This window comes from Euwallacea fornicatus, chromosome 3 (assembly GCF_040115645.1).
Source record: "Euwallacea fornicatus isolate EFF26 chromosome 3, ASM4011564v1, whole genome shotgun sequence".
NCBI classification, from domain to species: Eukaryota; Metazoa; Arthropoda; class Insecta; order Coleoptera; family Curculionidae; genus Euwallacea; species Euwallacea fornicatus.
The window spans coordinates 6,864,951-6,880,131 of record NC_089543.1 but is presented as its reverse complement, the minus strand read 5'-3'; the positions used below and the strand labels follow the sequence as shown (position 1 = coordinate 6,880,131).

The 15,181-nt window shown below is 38.7% G+C and overlaps 2 protein-coding genes across 3 annotated transcripts; one reads left to right on the top strand and one right to left on the bottom strand.

The window, feature by feature from the left end:
• The first annotated feature begins 1,465 nt into the window (after positions 1-1,465).
• Positions 1,466-11,739, top strand: fuss (fussel). 2 transcript variants are annotated; one of them, XM_066302511.1, is made up of 5 exons: positions 1,466-2,212; positions 4,571-4,712; positions 4,857-5,710; positions 9,937-10,114; positions 10,317-11,739. In XM_066302511.1, the coding sequence occupies exons 1-5, from the start codon at positions 2,141-2,143 to the stop codon at positions 10,448-10,450; spliced, it is 1,380 nt and encodes a 459-aa protein (XP_066158608.1). In that variant the 5' UTR covers positions 1,466-2,140; the 3' UTR covers positions 10,451-11,739. The 2 variants fall into 2 exon arrangements, with proteins under 2 accessions (XP_066158608.1, XP_066158607.1); XM_066302510.1 differs by having other exon boundaries at positions 4,565-4,712.
• On the bottom strand, positions 10,858-14,961 carry Ubqn (ubiquilin). Its single transcript, XM_066302508.1, has 6 exons — positions 14,480-14,961; positions 12,990-13,173; positions 12,313-12,825; positions 11,871-12,248; positions 11,570-11,754; positions 10,858-11,500 (listed from the first exon to the last, which is right to left on the bottom strand). The coding sequence occupies exons 1-6, from the start codon at positions 14,726-14,728 to the stop codon at positions 11,294-11,296; spliced, it is 1,716 nt and encodes a 571-aa protein (XP_066158605.1). The 5' UTR covers positions 14,729-14,961; the 3' UTR covers positions 10,858-11,293.
• Between the last annotated feature and the right edge of the window lie 220 nt (positions 14,962-15,181).

The following is a 15,181-nucleotide window of genomic DNA, read 5'->3' as shown; positions in this document are numbered from 1 at the left end:
TTAATATGTAAATTGCTCCACATGCAATGGTTACTTTCTCGGAAGGGACCGGGAGCGATTTACCATGTGGGTAGTAAATCTACCTCCGCAGAGAATGACGGATCGCAGTTGCATTTAACCAACAGAGCATGTGCAAAAGCCCTGCGCGTCACTATAAATCTAAGATCATTACTGTATGACGTCATGCATAAAACACGACATTTAGAAAGAAAAACATCCCCAAGAGTGCCCAAACTGTCTGTAACAATTTAGACCTTTAAAAGAAAAACTTTTTCGGGCGGTTGTTTCGGGCTATTTTCTAGTTGCCGTATACGAAATTGAATCCCAAACAATTTGACACGCTAATTTAACTACACGAAGGCAGCCGTAATTGAAAATAAAGGGCGGCAAGCGTGACATAGTGACGCAGCAATTCATTTGCCAAAAACGGTCAGAAGGCGCATAAAGTGAGGCAACGTGGTCCCTGGTGAGTTGTGGCCGCCCATGAATTATTCATCTAACATTCAATTATACCTCAGATCCGACCGTGGTCCTTATTATTCTCAGACAAATGGTGTTATTCCCGTATAAGTTTAAACTTACAATATGATCCTTTTGAAGGGTCGAATGGATGATGCGAGTAATTTTCCACATAAGTACCTACGTAAATGTTGGGAAACTTAATGCGGCAATCGATGAGTCATTATCAAAAGCTTTTTTGTCGGGATTTTGCTGGTTCCTGAGAAACGTTATTGTCGAATGATCTTCTGAAGGCCCGATGAACGAAAATCGAGGAACATCAGGTCGGCGACCGATCCGACAGACCGTGGAACGGTACTACCGATAATGGGGATGCAAAGGTTTCTCAGGAAGCCCCCTCTTAATTGGGGACGTCTATTTCGAGGAATGTTTTTCGATTACTGGTGGGAGGATATTTCTCAACAAAATTCAGCACTTCTTCCATATGCAGAGCCTGCCGTTGTTGGTCCAGTCAACCATCCCGCTCTTGGGGCGTTTGCGGCGCTTGAGCGATTTTTTTTTGTTGAATGGGCATGTCTCCCCGTAAATATATATTAATGTTGCAATGAAAATTAATAAAAATCGATTGCAAAAATAAAGTATTGTGGTAATCAACAAGAGATGACTAGACGAATAATTCGTGAATGCGTTAATTGAAAAAAAAATTAATAAATTGTTAAAGAAATTATTCCTCTCTTGTTACGCAATTTCGTTACGTTGTTTGCGGTGTAGTTAACTTTTTTTGTGAATCTGTTGCTCACCCCTTAAAAATAAATTCCCCAAACTTCATACACCCTCTAGACGGTTCCAGAACATGCTTCACAGGACCTGCATGTCCTCCTAATAATAATTAAAAAAAAAAACGTACATTTTTCACATATTTTTTTAGGATGCCGAATTTATTTTCTGCAACCCTCGTATTTATTTAACTTTTTGCTGTGGCTCCAACGCTAAAAGAGACGTCGTCCGACGAGACAATGTAAAAATACCCTGTATAGAATACGTCGTACTATCTATCAGATCCAGAATTGGTATAGTGAAACGTGCTCCTTAATGCGCTTGAATAAACAGCAAATCTCCCTGGCGTAACATTTTAATCGGCAACAAAAGTAATTCTCAACGTCCCTAAAGGTCTGACATCCGAATTAAAGTTGGAGATGGTCGAAAGTTGGAATGTATAGCATCAAATTAAATAAACGTGCAAAAATAAATCTAAGCCAATGTATAATATTAGTAAAGCCTAGAACTAGAAACCAAGAGATCATTGGCCATTCGCCAACATTTAAGGATTGGCGATGCCTCCCTTTCATCCCTTGCCTCCATTGGATAACACAGAGGATCCAAATATAGACACATCCCCATTTTCGCAGTTCAAGGCGGAGCCTCCAAAGGGTAAATCGTCTACCCTGTTGGAGTTTTCATTTGTGTCCCAGCTATTGTCAAATTCGTTTCGAAAGTGGCTCTTTCTGCTAGTGAAAAAAGATGTTTCTCATCTTAGTGTTGTTGAAATTCATTTGAAATAGTGCTAAATATGGAGTAAATATTTAATGACGTTCTCATAGACGGTCATCCTATCGTCATCATCATCATCATCATCATCATCATCATCATCATCATTTGTTTTTCTTTGTGATGACAAAACATGAGTGTGCAATCAGATGTTTCGGCGACAGCGATACCCATAAAAAAGGAGATTATTTCGAAACCGAATCAGGTAATAGGTATTTAGTGTTACCTTTACATATATTTAAAATGTGGGTGAGCTAACCTGAACAGTGTGTCGATATTGACGGTCGCTTAACCGACGGTCTATGGACGTATTTCAAATAAATGTAAAAAAAATATATATATATATGTATGTATTTATGTGTGTATATACTTCCAGTTAAGCGCAGAAGGGCACCTATGTAACTAATTTTAACAGCAAATACGTTATTTGGGCGTTAAAATAGAAGGTGTTCTCGCACAGTTATAGTTTTAGCTTTTGGAAAAATTTCATCTAATTTTTTTAATTTCAATTTATAGTAAAAAACTCGATTTGTATTTTTTTAAATTTAATTTTCCGTCTTTTTACGTTGTTTATTGTATTTTTTATTTATCTCTTCATCAATTGCTGATTTTTTTAATTAAAAATGTTTCGATTTCTCGCCTGTCAATTTGGCGACTGTGAGAGCGTTTGAAGGAGCTGCAGGTTCCCGATGGCCAGGTGGAGAGGCTATCTGAATTCCAAAAATTTTTAAACGACACATCTAACCTGAACTAAGCTAAACACGTCGAAATCTCTTCCTTCGGGAAGTAGCTTAGTTTTTTGTCAAATAAAAGTTTTTATTGCAAATAAGTGTGGAAATTATGGTAAACTCAAAGGTAATTTCGTAGTAGCTTCCAATTACGTTAAAAAAGGAACGTTCTGCGAAAGAGTGTGGGTTCAATTTTGTAGGCTCACGTGCACTTTAGTCCCCAACACACAATTTAATCAAATTTTAAATTACGTGTGACAACAGACCATCAGTGACATTTAAACCCTTAGGGTCTAGGGGAGAACCAGCAATATCGTGATAGACGGTTAAAGTTAAATGTTCGTTACTTAAAACGGAGAATATACAGGCAAATTGAATGGAAAATACATTAGTAACGCTCATTTTCAACATTGTTTCGGGAACATCCCGTATGTCGTCTTATCTCTAGGTTCGTCATTCGCCATTTCCTATTGACAATCTCTGATTGGTTCAGGTTGGGATCATTTTTGCATTTTTGCCGAAGGTGGCCGTGGGGGACTATGACGAATATAAACAAACAATTGTGAATCGCTCGCGTTTTTTATCAAAGGTCCTTGGGCCAAGCAAATAACGACGATACGGCTGCGATTTCCCTTCGGAAGCTGAAGAGTACAATTTCTCGAACTCGGGCCAGTGGCGTAGATGAGAAATTAAGTTGGATAGCGATGTTGTACAACGAATGTGTTATCCAGCATTTTTACACATAGAATTTTCGTAATCATATATGCAGGGCTGGACTTGGCGTGTCTGGCGCCCTGGGCCGTTGCCCAATTTCGTTTCCCTGTAAGACAGATGCTGCATATGTACGTTACCATCCAAAAATTAGCGGCACTTAAACGAATTTGCAATGGAAACAGCTACAGGAAGGAAAAAGTGTTATTTTTAGTCAAACAGTATACAGAATGAGAATACGATTGCAATAAAGTGTACGATGAAAATTGAGTGGAGTTTAATGATGAATTATCCAAATAAACAGGGAAAAACGCACGAAATTATAAGTTGGATTCATCAAAATGGCTTCCGTTATTTTTTATTATTGATTCGCACATTTTCGGCATTAACAATTTTGTGAAATATTCGCTTATCAGCTGTGTCCACTCATCCTTTAGAAAGGTCCAAAGTTGACTAGAATTAAACGGAGAACGATTTTTAATTCTTCTGGTCAACCCTTCCCATGCCAATTCGATAGGTGAAAAACCTGGAGACTACAATGGCTATTTCATGATATCGACGTTCTTGCTTCTTTTTGTTCTTCTAGATAACATGTACACAGTTATGCACGTATATGGCACGTTATATTTGGGTTTTTTTCAATTACTTAGTGTTTCATTAATAGGTTCATTGGTCAAAAGACAATCTTTTTGAGTTTTGGAAATTAAGTGCGTATTAACTTAATTCCTTGGCTCAAGTGTGAGGCAAAATGTCACGTCCCTCTTTTATAAACGTACCGTTTTACCAACCGGTTCTCTTCTTGTTCGTTGCTTTTTATTAACTTCGAAATATCAATCACTACATTTATTTTGATAAGTGGCAGGCAATTGCTTTTATCACCCATTACTGGGGGGGGAAACTTTCGCTCCAAACATTTTAAATGCCAACAGGGCAATCTGGTACGTATTTCATGAGAACTTCCAAGAAATTTCAGCATTAACAATTGCCCTCTCATTTATTCAAATATTTTTCCCCAAGTAGGTTCCTTTGCGTCAGTTCCGGTTAGCCTACACCTACCCCAATACCGAGTGAAACCGTGATTTCTATTATCTGATCATTTACATTGTTTATTTTGCTAGTTTCAGGTCTCAACGGTGGTTCTTTATGGCGTTCCAATAGTGGCGCTCATCATCGAAAATCAAGAACGACTCTGCCTGGCACAAATCTCCAATACGCTACTGAAGCAATTTAGCTACAACGAAATCCACAATAGGAGAGTAGCCTTAGGTGAGTAAGCTTGCAACGGGCCATTCCCGAAACGTAAATTTTTTAACGTCGATAAAGTTTTGTCTTCAAAAATCACCACCTCGAATGTGATTACTTGAAGATGTTGCCACACGAAATGCTCGCTGAACAAGTTAGCTATTTCAGGAATAACTTGCGTACAATGCACGCCAGTCCAACTAGAAATCTTGCGAAGAGCGGGAGCGATGCCTGTATCGTCAAGAAGATGTGGTATGATAACGCGAAGAGAAGCCGAGCGCTTATGCAAGAGTTTCCTCGGAGACAACGATCCTCCAAGGCTCCCAGACGATTTCGCTTTTGCGGTTTTTCATGAATGCGCCTGGGGCTGTAGAGGTTCCTTTCTTCCCTCGAGATACAACTCCTCCAGAGCTAAATGTATCAAGTGTTTAATCTGCGGCTTGTTTTTCTCACCGAACAAGTTCATATTTCATTCTCATCGCCTGACCAGTAACGACAAATATGTTCAACCGGACGCGGCCAATTTCAACTCTTGGAGACGACACATGAAACTTAGCGGAAATCCTCCGGAGGAAATTGTTCACGCTTGGGAAGATGTTAAAGCGATGTTCAATGGAGGAACTCGCAAGAGATTATTGTCCTCTTCGGCCGTCTCGCACAGTTTGAAGCAACACGTGTCAAAACCTCAGAACCAACCAGTGGTACCATCGCCGAGACTGGCCAGCTGCCAGGAGCTGCCTCTGCCCCTTTCTCGTGTGGCAATGGATCTTATCTATTACAAACCGCTAGGTTTTTCTTCGTATTCTTCGTTACCGTGGCTCAAAGGTGCCCCTCTGATTTTCCCCCAGGAGAGCCCTTTGTATCCGTTGGAGAAATCGTACCAGTCCGCGTTTAAACCGGTGCAGCCCATAGTGAAGAACTGCAGTTCGAAAATGTCGGACGACAGCGACCACGAAGTAGATATTGAAACTACCGATGACAATGCAGAATCTACTGGAAATTGGGACATGGAGGAGAAAAAGGTAAGAAGTTTTCGTATTACCTAAACAGCATATCGTACCTCCTGCAAGATCGCGACACACCGGAAGTAGGATTTCGGGGAATTGCTTTTCGATCTCCTTAAGGATGTTTGATGAATAAGAATTACCTGCTCTTCGTTATCGATGTTAATTTACCTAAATTTCTGATAAAAACCTTTCTGATTTAAAAGCCTCGAGACGAGCTAAGTTTTAAGTGTGATTTCTTTCAAATGGCCTGATTCCCGACGGTGCGATAAAATTCATTGAAAGTCCAGACAAGCCTTAATGAAGAATCTTTAAGTTTATATGACGTAACATTTTCGAGAATAAGCCTCGATTAAGACGGGTTCATGATGTTCCCTTTGACGCCAAGACTTTTCTTTCAGGTCCAGGTTAGATGATCTGGCTCGGTTTTTTTCTTTTTTTTTTTTTGATTTTGTATGATACAGGATGGGCATTTTTGCAGTGTTCACCTATAACCGCGAAGTGTCCGTGTCAATAAGATTTATTTGCTCGGTCTTAAAAATCGCCTTTATCGACATACGTTTGAGGCGGAAGGAGGACTACCAAGGAGAGTTCTTGGAGCGATTCAGTGTATAAAACTTGCACGAGGCTCTAGAACTGTCAACAGCTTTCAAGTTTAAGGCGGTGTCGATATGGATAATCCATGTATTCTTTTCAATCCGTAGAACGAGATTCGTGTTCTAAAGGTTAGACAAGCGCCTTAAACCGATACCAATTACTCTAATCCCTCCTTAATATTCCTTTTAATGAAGGTTTGCTATAGCAATAAAATTCACTCATATTCGGACTATTATTTTCGGCATGAGGGGGAGCTCGTATAATAGAATCAATTCCGGCTACTCCCTAGAGGACAGAGCTTCGCCAAGTATTAGTGCCGTCATTTATAAAAACAGAGAGAGCCTGCATAAGGCATCATTATTGTGATGTTCGTGATAAAAGAAAAGGCCGATAAAAAATGGTGACTGTTGTTAAACTATGAAAAAAATGTTTTCGCTCCTTCGTTCCTTTCTAATGCTGACAATGAAGGAAGTAAAATATGAATGATTAATGTGCGACTGCAGCTTGGAGTGACCAAAAAACGTTGTTTCACTCATGCCACCCGAACTCGAGAATTTATAAAATGACCGCCAAGCTAACTGCAGACCGAATAGCACGTTCGGACCACCATGATTTAGTGAAAATTAAGAAAAAACCATTTCTATCGATAGCTGAAGTTTACTGGAACCGAGAAAAACGAGTAAGTTATTGCGAATTTATGCGAATAACGAGGCACAACGCACAAAAACCATCCAGAAATCTTAAAAAAATCTCTACTGTTAAAGGTGAAAAACACTCCGCCACGATGGCGATGTTCTCACATCGTTTCGGTCTTCCTTGCACAGGTCCTAACAATGTTAGTGCCACGAGGGCATGTGCGATAAGTTGCGCTTTAAGCTTAATAAAAATAAATAGCGAAGTGTAAAAAATGTAATGAAGCGTAAGGTAAATATGTATAGTGATGACCACCACCCTTTCAAAGTCGATTAATGTGTTGGTCTTTTTAATCAAATGTAACTCAATACGTACGTGTATGTTTAACGGACCTTTCAATAAGATTAAAAGCAAATATCTAGTTTGAGCAAGGCGCTGCTCTAAAAATACAGGGTTATTTAATTTATATCAAGTGTGGGTATAAATATAAAGGGAAATATGATCGAATATTATGGCAGTTTAATCGCAAGAGAACACTTTATGCGTGTTCCAATATTTCTTTGCTTTTTAAACCGCATAAAACCTCCGTTCGCATCTGTGTACATAAATAGGTGTACGAGACCCAAGCCCGTAGCGTTATTTACATTATGTTTTTGTTTATCAATGAGGACAGGTACCTTTTTTTAAGCACGGCTGTTAAATGGTTTTTTAGCACGTGCGTCGTAGTTCGGTATCAGCAAACCTTATCTATAATCGGAACGTTTCGGGAGTCCTGCTCATATTACTTCGAGTTTCCTTCTATGGCATAACTTTCCTGCACCCCGTGTCTCAGTTGACACCGTCAATTCGAAAACGCCTTAATTAGGCTCGGCAACCGAACGACCGAAGGAATCCCATCTTTCAGCCTACGTGTCGGCCAATGACGAATGGGAATGGCGATGTGCGTCCCATAAACTTGCTACTCACAATTCTAGTTAGTTGAAAATCTCACGGTTTTCTGTAAGAAAATAACGTCGAGGGCACGTTAAGAAGTTTAGGCGAGCATCAGGGTGACGACCATCGTTGCCCGATTTGGCAGACGTCATGTTTGAAGGGACTGCTGAGGATCGAAGTATTCGACCCAGAACTTGAACGAATGGGCCTTGGCGCGTCTTTTACAACAAAAATTGATATAAGACCGAATCTTGCTTCGCTGAGACAACACGGTATTCTCATCGAGCCGTTGCGATAACCCAGATCCCAGTGGTGGGTCTCGTAAAACTTGCACCCTGTGTCAGCCTCGCTAATTTTACATATTTTCAAATATCTCAGACGCAAACGAACTCGTTCTCCAATTTACCGTGTACGGTTCATCCCGACCTGCAACAAAAACAACATTTATTCCTGCGTGGCAGGAAAGAAGGAGAGAAATAAAAGCGGAAACTTTCCGTGTATTATGAAATTTTGGGTCATTACTTTTAGAAGAAATGACGCGAGACGAAGGTTTAAGTTGTTCCAAAATGACCCTGTTATCTTGTAAGTGTACGTGCCTTGTTTTGCGATATAAAAAAAGCAATCATGTACAAAATCAGCGCTCGGTATCGACTGTTTGTATGTTTCCATTGGGACACATTCGTCGGCAGTTGAACGTCTGCCAGCCTGAACTCCCTCATGGATAAGAACTCATTTAACTTGGAATGTGTATTTATTATATTCTCGCTACGTTTCTGCTAATGGATCTTTACAGATCCGCGTTTCTTCAATTTTCGTGCCGATTTCTAATTACCTATTTTATGAAATAGAATTTTAATTTCATGTGGTGAATTGCGCTTTAAACGTCGAAATTAGTGTTTGAGAGAAGAAACACGGCCCTACCGAGGCAATTTCAATTTGCCGAAGTTAGTTAACAAAAGAAGCATCCCGCCTGTGTAAATTTTAATTCAAAATCACGTAGTAAAAGTCGACGAGTGATTATTTTACTGGGGATAAAGGTACAACAGTTCCCCCAAGCGATTTAGTATAGTAATTTAAAAAACTGCCGCTTCTATTGTCTCAAAATGTCACATTAAATTAAGCGTTTTACCCAAAGAGCCAAAAGCAAATCGAGTCGGCATTTCCTCCGTGTTGAGTCGTTTTATTAAATTACCCGAAGAGAAACCTCCTTGTATCTGCCATTCTATCTCACTATCTGCCATTCTGTCTGACTATCTGCTATTCTACCTCTCTAGCGTTTGTGACGATTCTACACGGACGATTTTGATAAAATTCCTCGATGAAGGCGGTAATGACTTCTGAGCATAGATGAGGAGAGAAATCAAATTTCAAATATGCATATTTTAACAGGAGGTAATTTATAGGCAGCTTTATTAAATGAAAACTTGCCCCTGTTATATCCAACTTCAATTACCAATTATGCAAAACTCTTCAGAAAGTCAATTTCACGATTTATTTCAAGTCACAGAGTCCAATAGAAACATTGTTGGATTTTCCATCGTGCAGACGAGGGGAGAGGCGTTTTATAGATATTTTCGTCCATCCTCCCTCGGGGCAGATCAGATCTTAAATATTCACAGATTGTATGCTGTAGCTCCTAGCATTGTGTATATTCGTTTTCGGATATTTTAAATATTCAGTGCGCTATAGAAGCAGTAATTAATCTATTGTCAGATTTTCTCTCATTGTTGAATTGTATTCACTCTACGGAGCCGACTTTAATTTACTCGTAAGAGTCCCATTATGTTTTTATATTTACATAACTTGTAACCGTGCTAAGCGGGGGTTCATACAATATTTAAGGCCAGTTATTTCAATCCTTTATTTTGCCTGAAATCTTTTTTTGTTTTTATAGGCAGCAAAGATAGGAATGCGCGTTTTTTCGTGCTTCGGATGATTCACCGTACACGCTTTCAACGTAAACAATTTATAACCGCCCAGTTTGTTCCATTACTAAAACATTCACGTTTTTTACTACAAAACGGTGATTGTTCGTATTGGCACCATGCGCTTCCTCAATTTACCAAAATTTTATTTTCCAGATTCGCGAATCTTCAAAAAGTCCGCAAGTGAACGTCACAACTTCGAGGGACATTCATTCTCCATTTAGTCAGAATCGAAACTGGAACGTAACGAAACTTTCCATGGACGTTTCAAGTAGAGAAACGTTTTTAAATCGTCGTCAGGACGTTCAAAGCCAATTTTTAATTGGAGAAAATGGTAAATTTGTCTTTACCGCTATAGAGTCACGCTAAAAATTCTTCGATGTCGAGATACACAGAGTGGCTGAACAGGCTAAATCTAATTGCCCGATACAAAACTTGGAATTAATTGGATATTAAAAAAAATAAGAAGCGTGAAATGAAAGCTTTAATAAATCTGATAAATTACTTTTTAAACACAATTATTATTCGTATTCCAGGTGAGACCGGTCTTTCTCTCAGAAAACCTGGATGCATGGAGATAGGATTAAATCTGACCTCGAGTTACAACGCTTGTTCGACTCAAAGCGGAACAGCATATTCCATACCTGAAACTGAAAACAAAGTGACGTAGTTTTGTAGATTTGCTCTTTGTTAAATATTTTTAGGGCATAGTATTCAAAAACTATTATCCAGTCGTACGATATAGTCTAGTCATAGAATTAAATCAGTGATGATAGATTAAGGAGAAAAATCTTAGATTACTTAATATTATAAGAATTATTGTACGTTTTATTGATCACCTTCACCCACTTTTGACGCATTTAGGTGGACGACCTCCTGGCTAAACGCAATAAACTTAGGTGGGAAATCTGTTGTTCGAAGCAAGGGCTAGGAGCAGTCGAGTGATCAATCACGACTTCGAGCCACTTGCTAAGAAACTTTTTCTGTGCAACACGGACGAACGATGACGCTTAGCTCGTTACTGTAGGCAAATTTCCGCTTGTTCCAGTTGAGGCACTTTTCAAGGAAAGACTAAAGTTTGAATTAAACCAAATAATTAAAATACTTTATTTATTGAATAACCGACTAAGAAAACAAATTAAATCATAGTTTTTTTTAAAACACGATCGTTAACAGGCATGCGTAACGCCATGTCAAACTTACAAATATGTCTCTTATTTCACATAAACTGTTGTATCTTAAAACGAAGTAAAAATTATATACCATAAATCACTGTAGTACATAATCTACAATACAGAATGTGGAGCCGAAGACCATTCTAACGTCTCGGACTCCAAAACGACCCCACGATAGTATTTCTTAAGAGATAGATCATTCACCTCCCATTAGAGGAAACGAATAAAAAGCACATCAGATAAATGGAATAACTATAAACCTTTGAATCGTTAAATAAATAAGAAAAGCTAAGAATGTATGTATAAAAATAGTAACATGTTCAAAGCCTTTAAGAAGGTTAGCTCATAGACAACTGGCCTAGAGCGAGTAGTTTTTCGACAGCCGCGTTTATGTCTCCAAATGTTGATATTAAGGCCTGCAGATTTGCTTCCCGGTTTAAAAATCCCATAGCAGTTAACTGCTCCAACTGCTGTTGATATCTTTGCTCTGGGGGCAAAGACTGATCATGCCCCGCTGTCATCCCAGCAACCATGCGAGCCATAAACTGAAAATTAATAAATCCGGTGAGAATTAACTTGGAATGTTCAATACTCGCGTGTGTGCCACTTCGTACCTCTGAGAACGAATCACCGCCTGTTCCTGGTGTTGATGTAGTTGTAGAGGTGGCCGTTGGAGTGGGTGTGGCACTGGTAGCTGTTGTAGTAGTAGTGGCGTTGGCATCCTGTGTAGTTGGTGGAGTACCGGGAGGCACGAAGGTGTTCACAAGGGAAGGGGCCGTTTGCCTTAGAGTCTCCATACCTGAAAATAATAAATAGACTCCTAAATATATCCTTGCATAAAGCAACTTAATAAAGTATTAAATAAACAGTGTGCTAAAGTCCAAAAATGTAGTTTTTTTAAGCGTTAAGATTTACCTTGCTGAATTTGTAATATTGCGTTCAACGCCTGCGGATTTGTCATAAGATTCTGCATTTCAGGGTTCTGAAGTTGCTGGATGAACTGAGGCATCATATTACGCATTTGGTCCTGAAGTTGGGGATGTCTAGAAAGCAATGGATTTTCTGCCAAAAGGGCATTTGCCATGTTCGGATCGGCAGCCAAAGCATCCAATACGGAACGTGTGTACGGTGCCGATAACATGTTTTGAATCATTGAAGGATTCTCAGACATTTGTTGTAACAAACTGGCCATTGGTGGATTATTCATGACGTTTCTTCCTGGACTAGTAGCCGGTGGCGGGTTTGCTTGTCCCCTGCTCCAAGGATTTGGTAACGGATCTCTATTTTCAGTACCTAAAACCGATTTTCACAATTAAACAGATCCCTATTACACCGACTAATCACTCAATAGTCTTACCTTGTTGTGGATTATTTACTTGAGTATTGTCCAACAGCCCAGAAAAAGGATTCTGCGAGTATTGCTCACTTGCCGCAGACAACATCGGTTCCTGAATATCGCGATACATTCTGTGCAGGGCATTGTATCCGCCGGGAATGCTTTCTAGATTACTCATAGCTCTATCATGACTTCTCATTAATTCTTGGAGCATTGAAGGGTTTCTTGCGAGCTCCATGGTTTGGCGAAGCAGCTCAGGATTATTCAGCATATGACTGATTTCCGGATTCCTTTCCATTAAGTCTTGCATCTGAGGGTTTCTAGTTATTAAAGTTCTCATGTTTTCCGGATCATTCATCAATCTTTGAACCAGAGGATTGTCTAACAATGATCGTAACATGTCAGGATTAGAGAGTAATTCACTTTGCATTCTATTTTGAATTTCCATGAAACTAGATGCTCCAAGACCTAAACTGTCAAGACCAGCTAATCCACCCAAGCTGCCTAAGTTAAACGGAGTTGCTCCAATATCAGCTGCGACAGAACAATAGATTTTGAAATAGCAGTGTTTGGATAAAATATAGTATTTCTTATTTCACTTCTCAGCAGTGAGTCATGGAAAGATTGAAAAGCGTTAAGGGGGAAATTTGAAAAGATCTATCTCTCTGAAATTAAATAAAAAATGTCATTACTCATACCTGGAGGTCTTTGAACAGAAGGTTCGGTACTTTGGGGAGCAGCTCTAACCACTAAATGGATAGTTAACCCATCTTTGATGTTATGGTTTTTCAAGTTATCTGCATCCTTCATGATTTTACCCGCAAATATGAGACACAACTGTTCAGGCTCCACAGAGAATTTTGGAGCAATAAGATCTTTAAACTGGAATAAAAAAAAAAGACATGAAGACTTTGTGCTTTCCTCCAAATACCAAGAAAAAACTAAATTAACAATAAACTTGCGGACACCCCAAATTGACGTCCTTATAAAATATTGACCAGGGGAAGATACTCTTATCGGCTATTAATAGATCATTTATTACCGTATTGTTCATTGAATTGTTTTAGTTAACACCAAGTTGATTCTTTTTATCAATGCTACAAGGAAACTTTCGAAATATCCACAGTTATTAATGCACACAATAACTAATGGTAAACATGCAATTGCACATTCAAGACGTGCTAGAAGTCCATTTAAATTCAACGTACATCAGTGCCATTGAACAGACAATTGTCAGCAATGGAGTAAGAAGAGATTGTAAAAAAAAATATGAAACTTTCTGTAAAACTTTATTTGTGACACCCTAGGACACCAGTTGTGCACAGAAACTGCAGAGAACAGAAACAAAAATTTCCAGGCAGACAGGCAAAAATGATGTAGAAAATTCTCAAGAATGCATTTGAAACACGCTCAATATCAAGAAGGGATCCGACAATAATAAAGATGAAGCACACCCTAAGGAAAATGTCCAAGCTATTTATAAAGGGGGCAATGTAATTGTTTTTAAATGAAATAACCCATATAGAAAGATACACCTTCCAATGAAGAAGATTCATACTTTTGTTTGTATCTTGTTTATATTGTACCTCTCTCTACTGAACTCAGGGTCAAACCCTAGGTTAACATAGGAGTGTAACACTACTTTATCAAACTGGAAAAAAAACCTCCCTAAACAGAATGTACAGCCCTCACACTATTTTTTAGCTAAAGGACTTGAAAGGCAAAATTGGATGCATTGATTATGTTGCATGAAAATGAATCATAATCTATCTCCAAAATGGGCTTTTTTACTTAACCCAGAGATGCTGTGAAATATGATGGCACACCCACACACTAATAGAACAGAAGTTTTTAAAAATATTAAAAACTTCATTGAATTAGTAATAATAAACTTATCTAGATATTGTGTTCATAAGTAGATTTGTTCTATTGCTTAAACAGCTAGTCATGTGACATAAATTTAAATATCAAGGTACATAAGTTTCATTTAACAATTAAAAGCACATATAATAGTGAAAACCGTTGTACATTATAGAAAGCAATGACTGTTAAAAATCTGATGAAATGTTAATGAGTTACTCTATTTTTCATAAAATATCTCGCATGAATATGTCATTCGTAATATCAAAATATTTTTGAGAATTCGCAATATAAAAAAGACACTTTGAGAAACAGACTCGATTTTTACCTCTTTGATACCAAGATCTTCCTCAACCTCAAAGGATTCCTTCTCCTTTGGTGTTTTCACATGAATAGTAATCTTTTTCGGAGGAGTTGTGTCAGCCCCGGCTACTTCAGCCTTTGGAGACATCGCTTTTTCCTTCTCTTGGATATTTTCAGTCGTGGCTTGCGGTCCTTTTGGTTGCTCGTCATTTTTCGGAGGCTCTCCCTCTGGCACCTTCTCTTCCTCAAAATTGACGGGTACATCGTCGGCCATGTTTGACTGGTTGGAATGACTAATAACTTTATTCGGCACTCTAAAACTGTGACACTACGAGTTAATTGTGTGAATGAATCGGATAACTTGTTACGAATGACCTAAGCGAATTAATAACCGATAAATAGATATTTTTATTCGAGTTCGTACGGGAAAACTCCTGCCAAATGGGCCAAAACAAGGAGGTGATTTTTAGATTTCAGTACATCAAAATCAATTTCAATCGTCACTTGTCTTACAACTTGTTAAAGTCAATTATCGCAATAGGCGTTTTCATACTCTACAAAGCGAGTAACTAGAGCGCTACATTTTTAAGCTTCAAGGACATTGTTGAAAAATTGCCAGCGGTTATCACCAATCCCGCATTTAACGGTTGTTCGAGGATTTTAGGACTGGATGGAGCGAAGCAACCGGTGTCGGCATTTCCCCAAAATTTGGCAATACCTTTCGAAT

What these genes read in the sequence shown, in the direction of transcription:
- fuss (XM_066302510.1), top strand. Translation starts at nt 2,141, where the DNA reads ATGAGTGTGCAATCAGATGTTTCGGCGACAGCGATACCCATAAAAAAG. An exon ending in TTATTTCGAAACCGAATCAG is followed by an intron (nt 2,213 to 4,564) that starts GTAATAGGTATT and finishes TTATTTTGCTAG; the next exon opens with TTTCAGGTCTCAACGGTGGT. An exon ending in GGGACATGGAGGAGAAAAAG is followed by an intron (nt 5,711 to 9,936) that starts GTAAGAAGTTTT and finishes TTTATTTTCCAG; the next exon opens with ATTCGCGAATCTTCAAAAAG.
- Ubqn (XM_066302508.1), bottom strand. Translation starts at nt 14,728, where the DNA reads ATGGCCGACGATGTACCCGTCAATTTTGAGGAAGAGAAGGTGCCAGAG. An exon ending in AAGATCTTGGTATCAAAGAG is followed by an intron (nt 13,174 to 14,479) that starts GTAAAAATCGAG and finishes TTTTTATTCCAG; the next exon opens with TTTAAAGATCTTATTGCTCC. An exon ending in AGTAAATAATCCACAACAAG is followed by an intron (nt 12,249 to 12,312) that starts GTAAGACTATTG and finishes AATCGGTTTTAG; the next exon opens with GTACTGAAAATAGAGATCCG.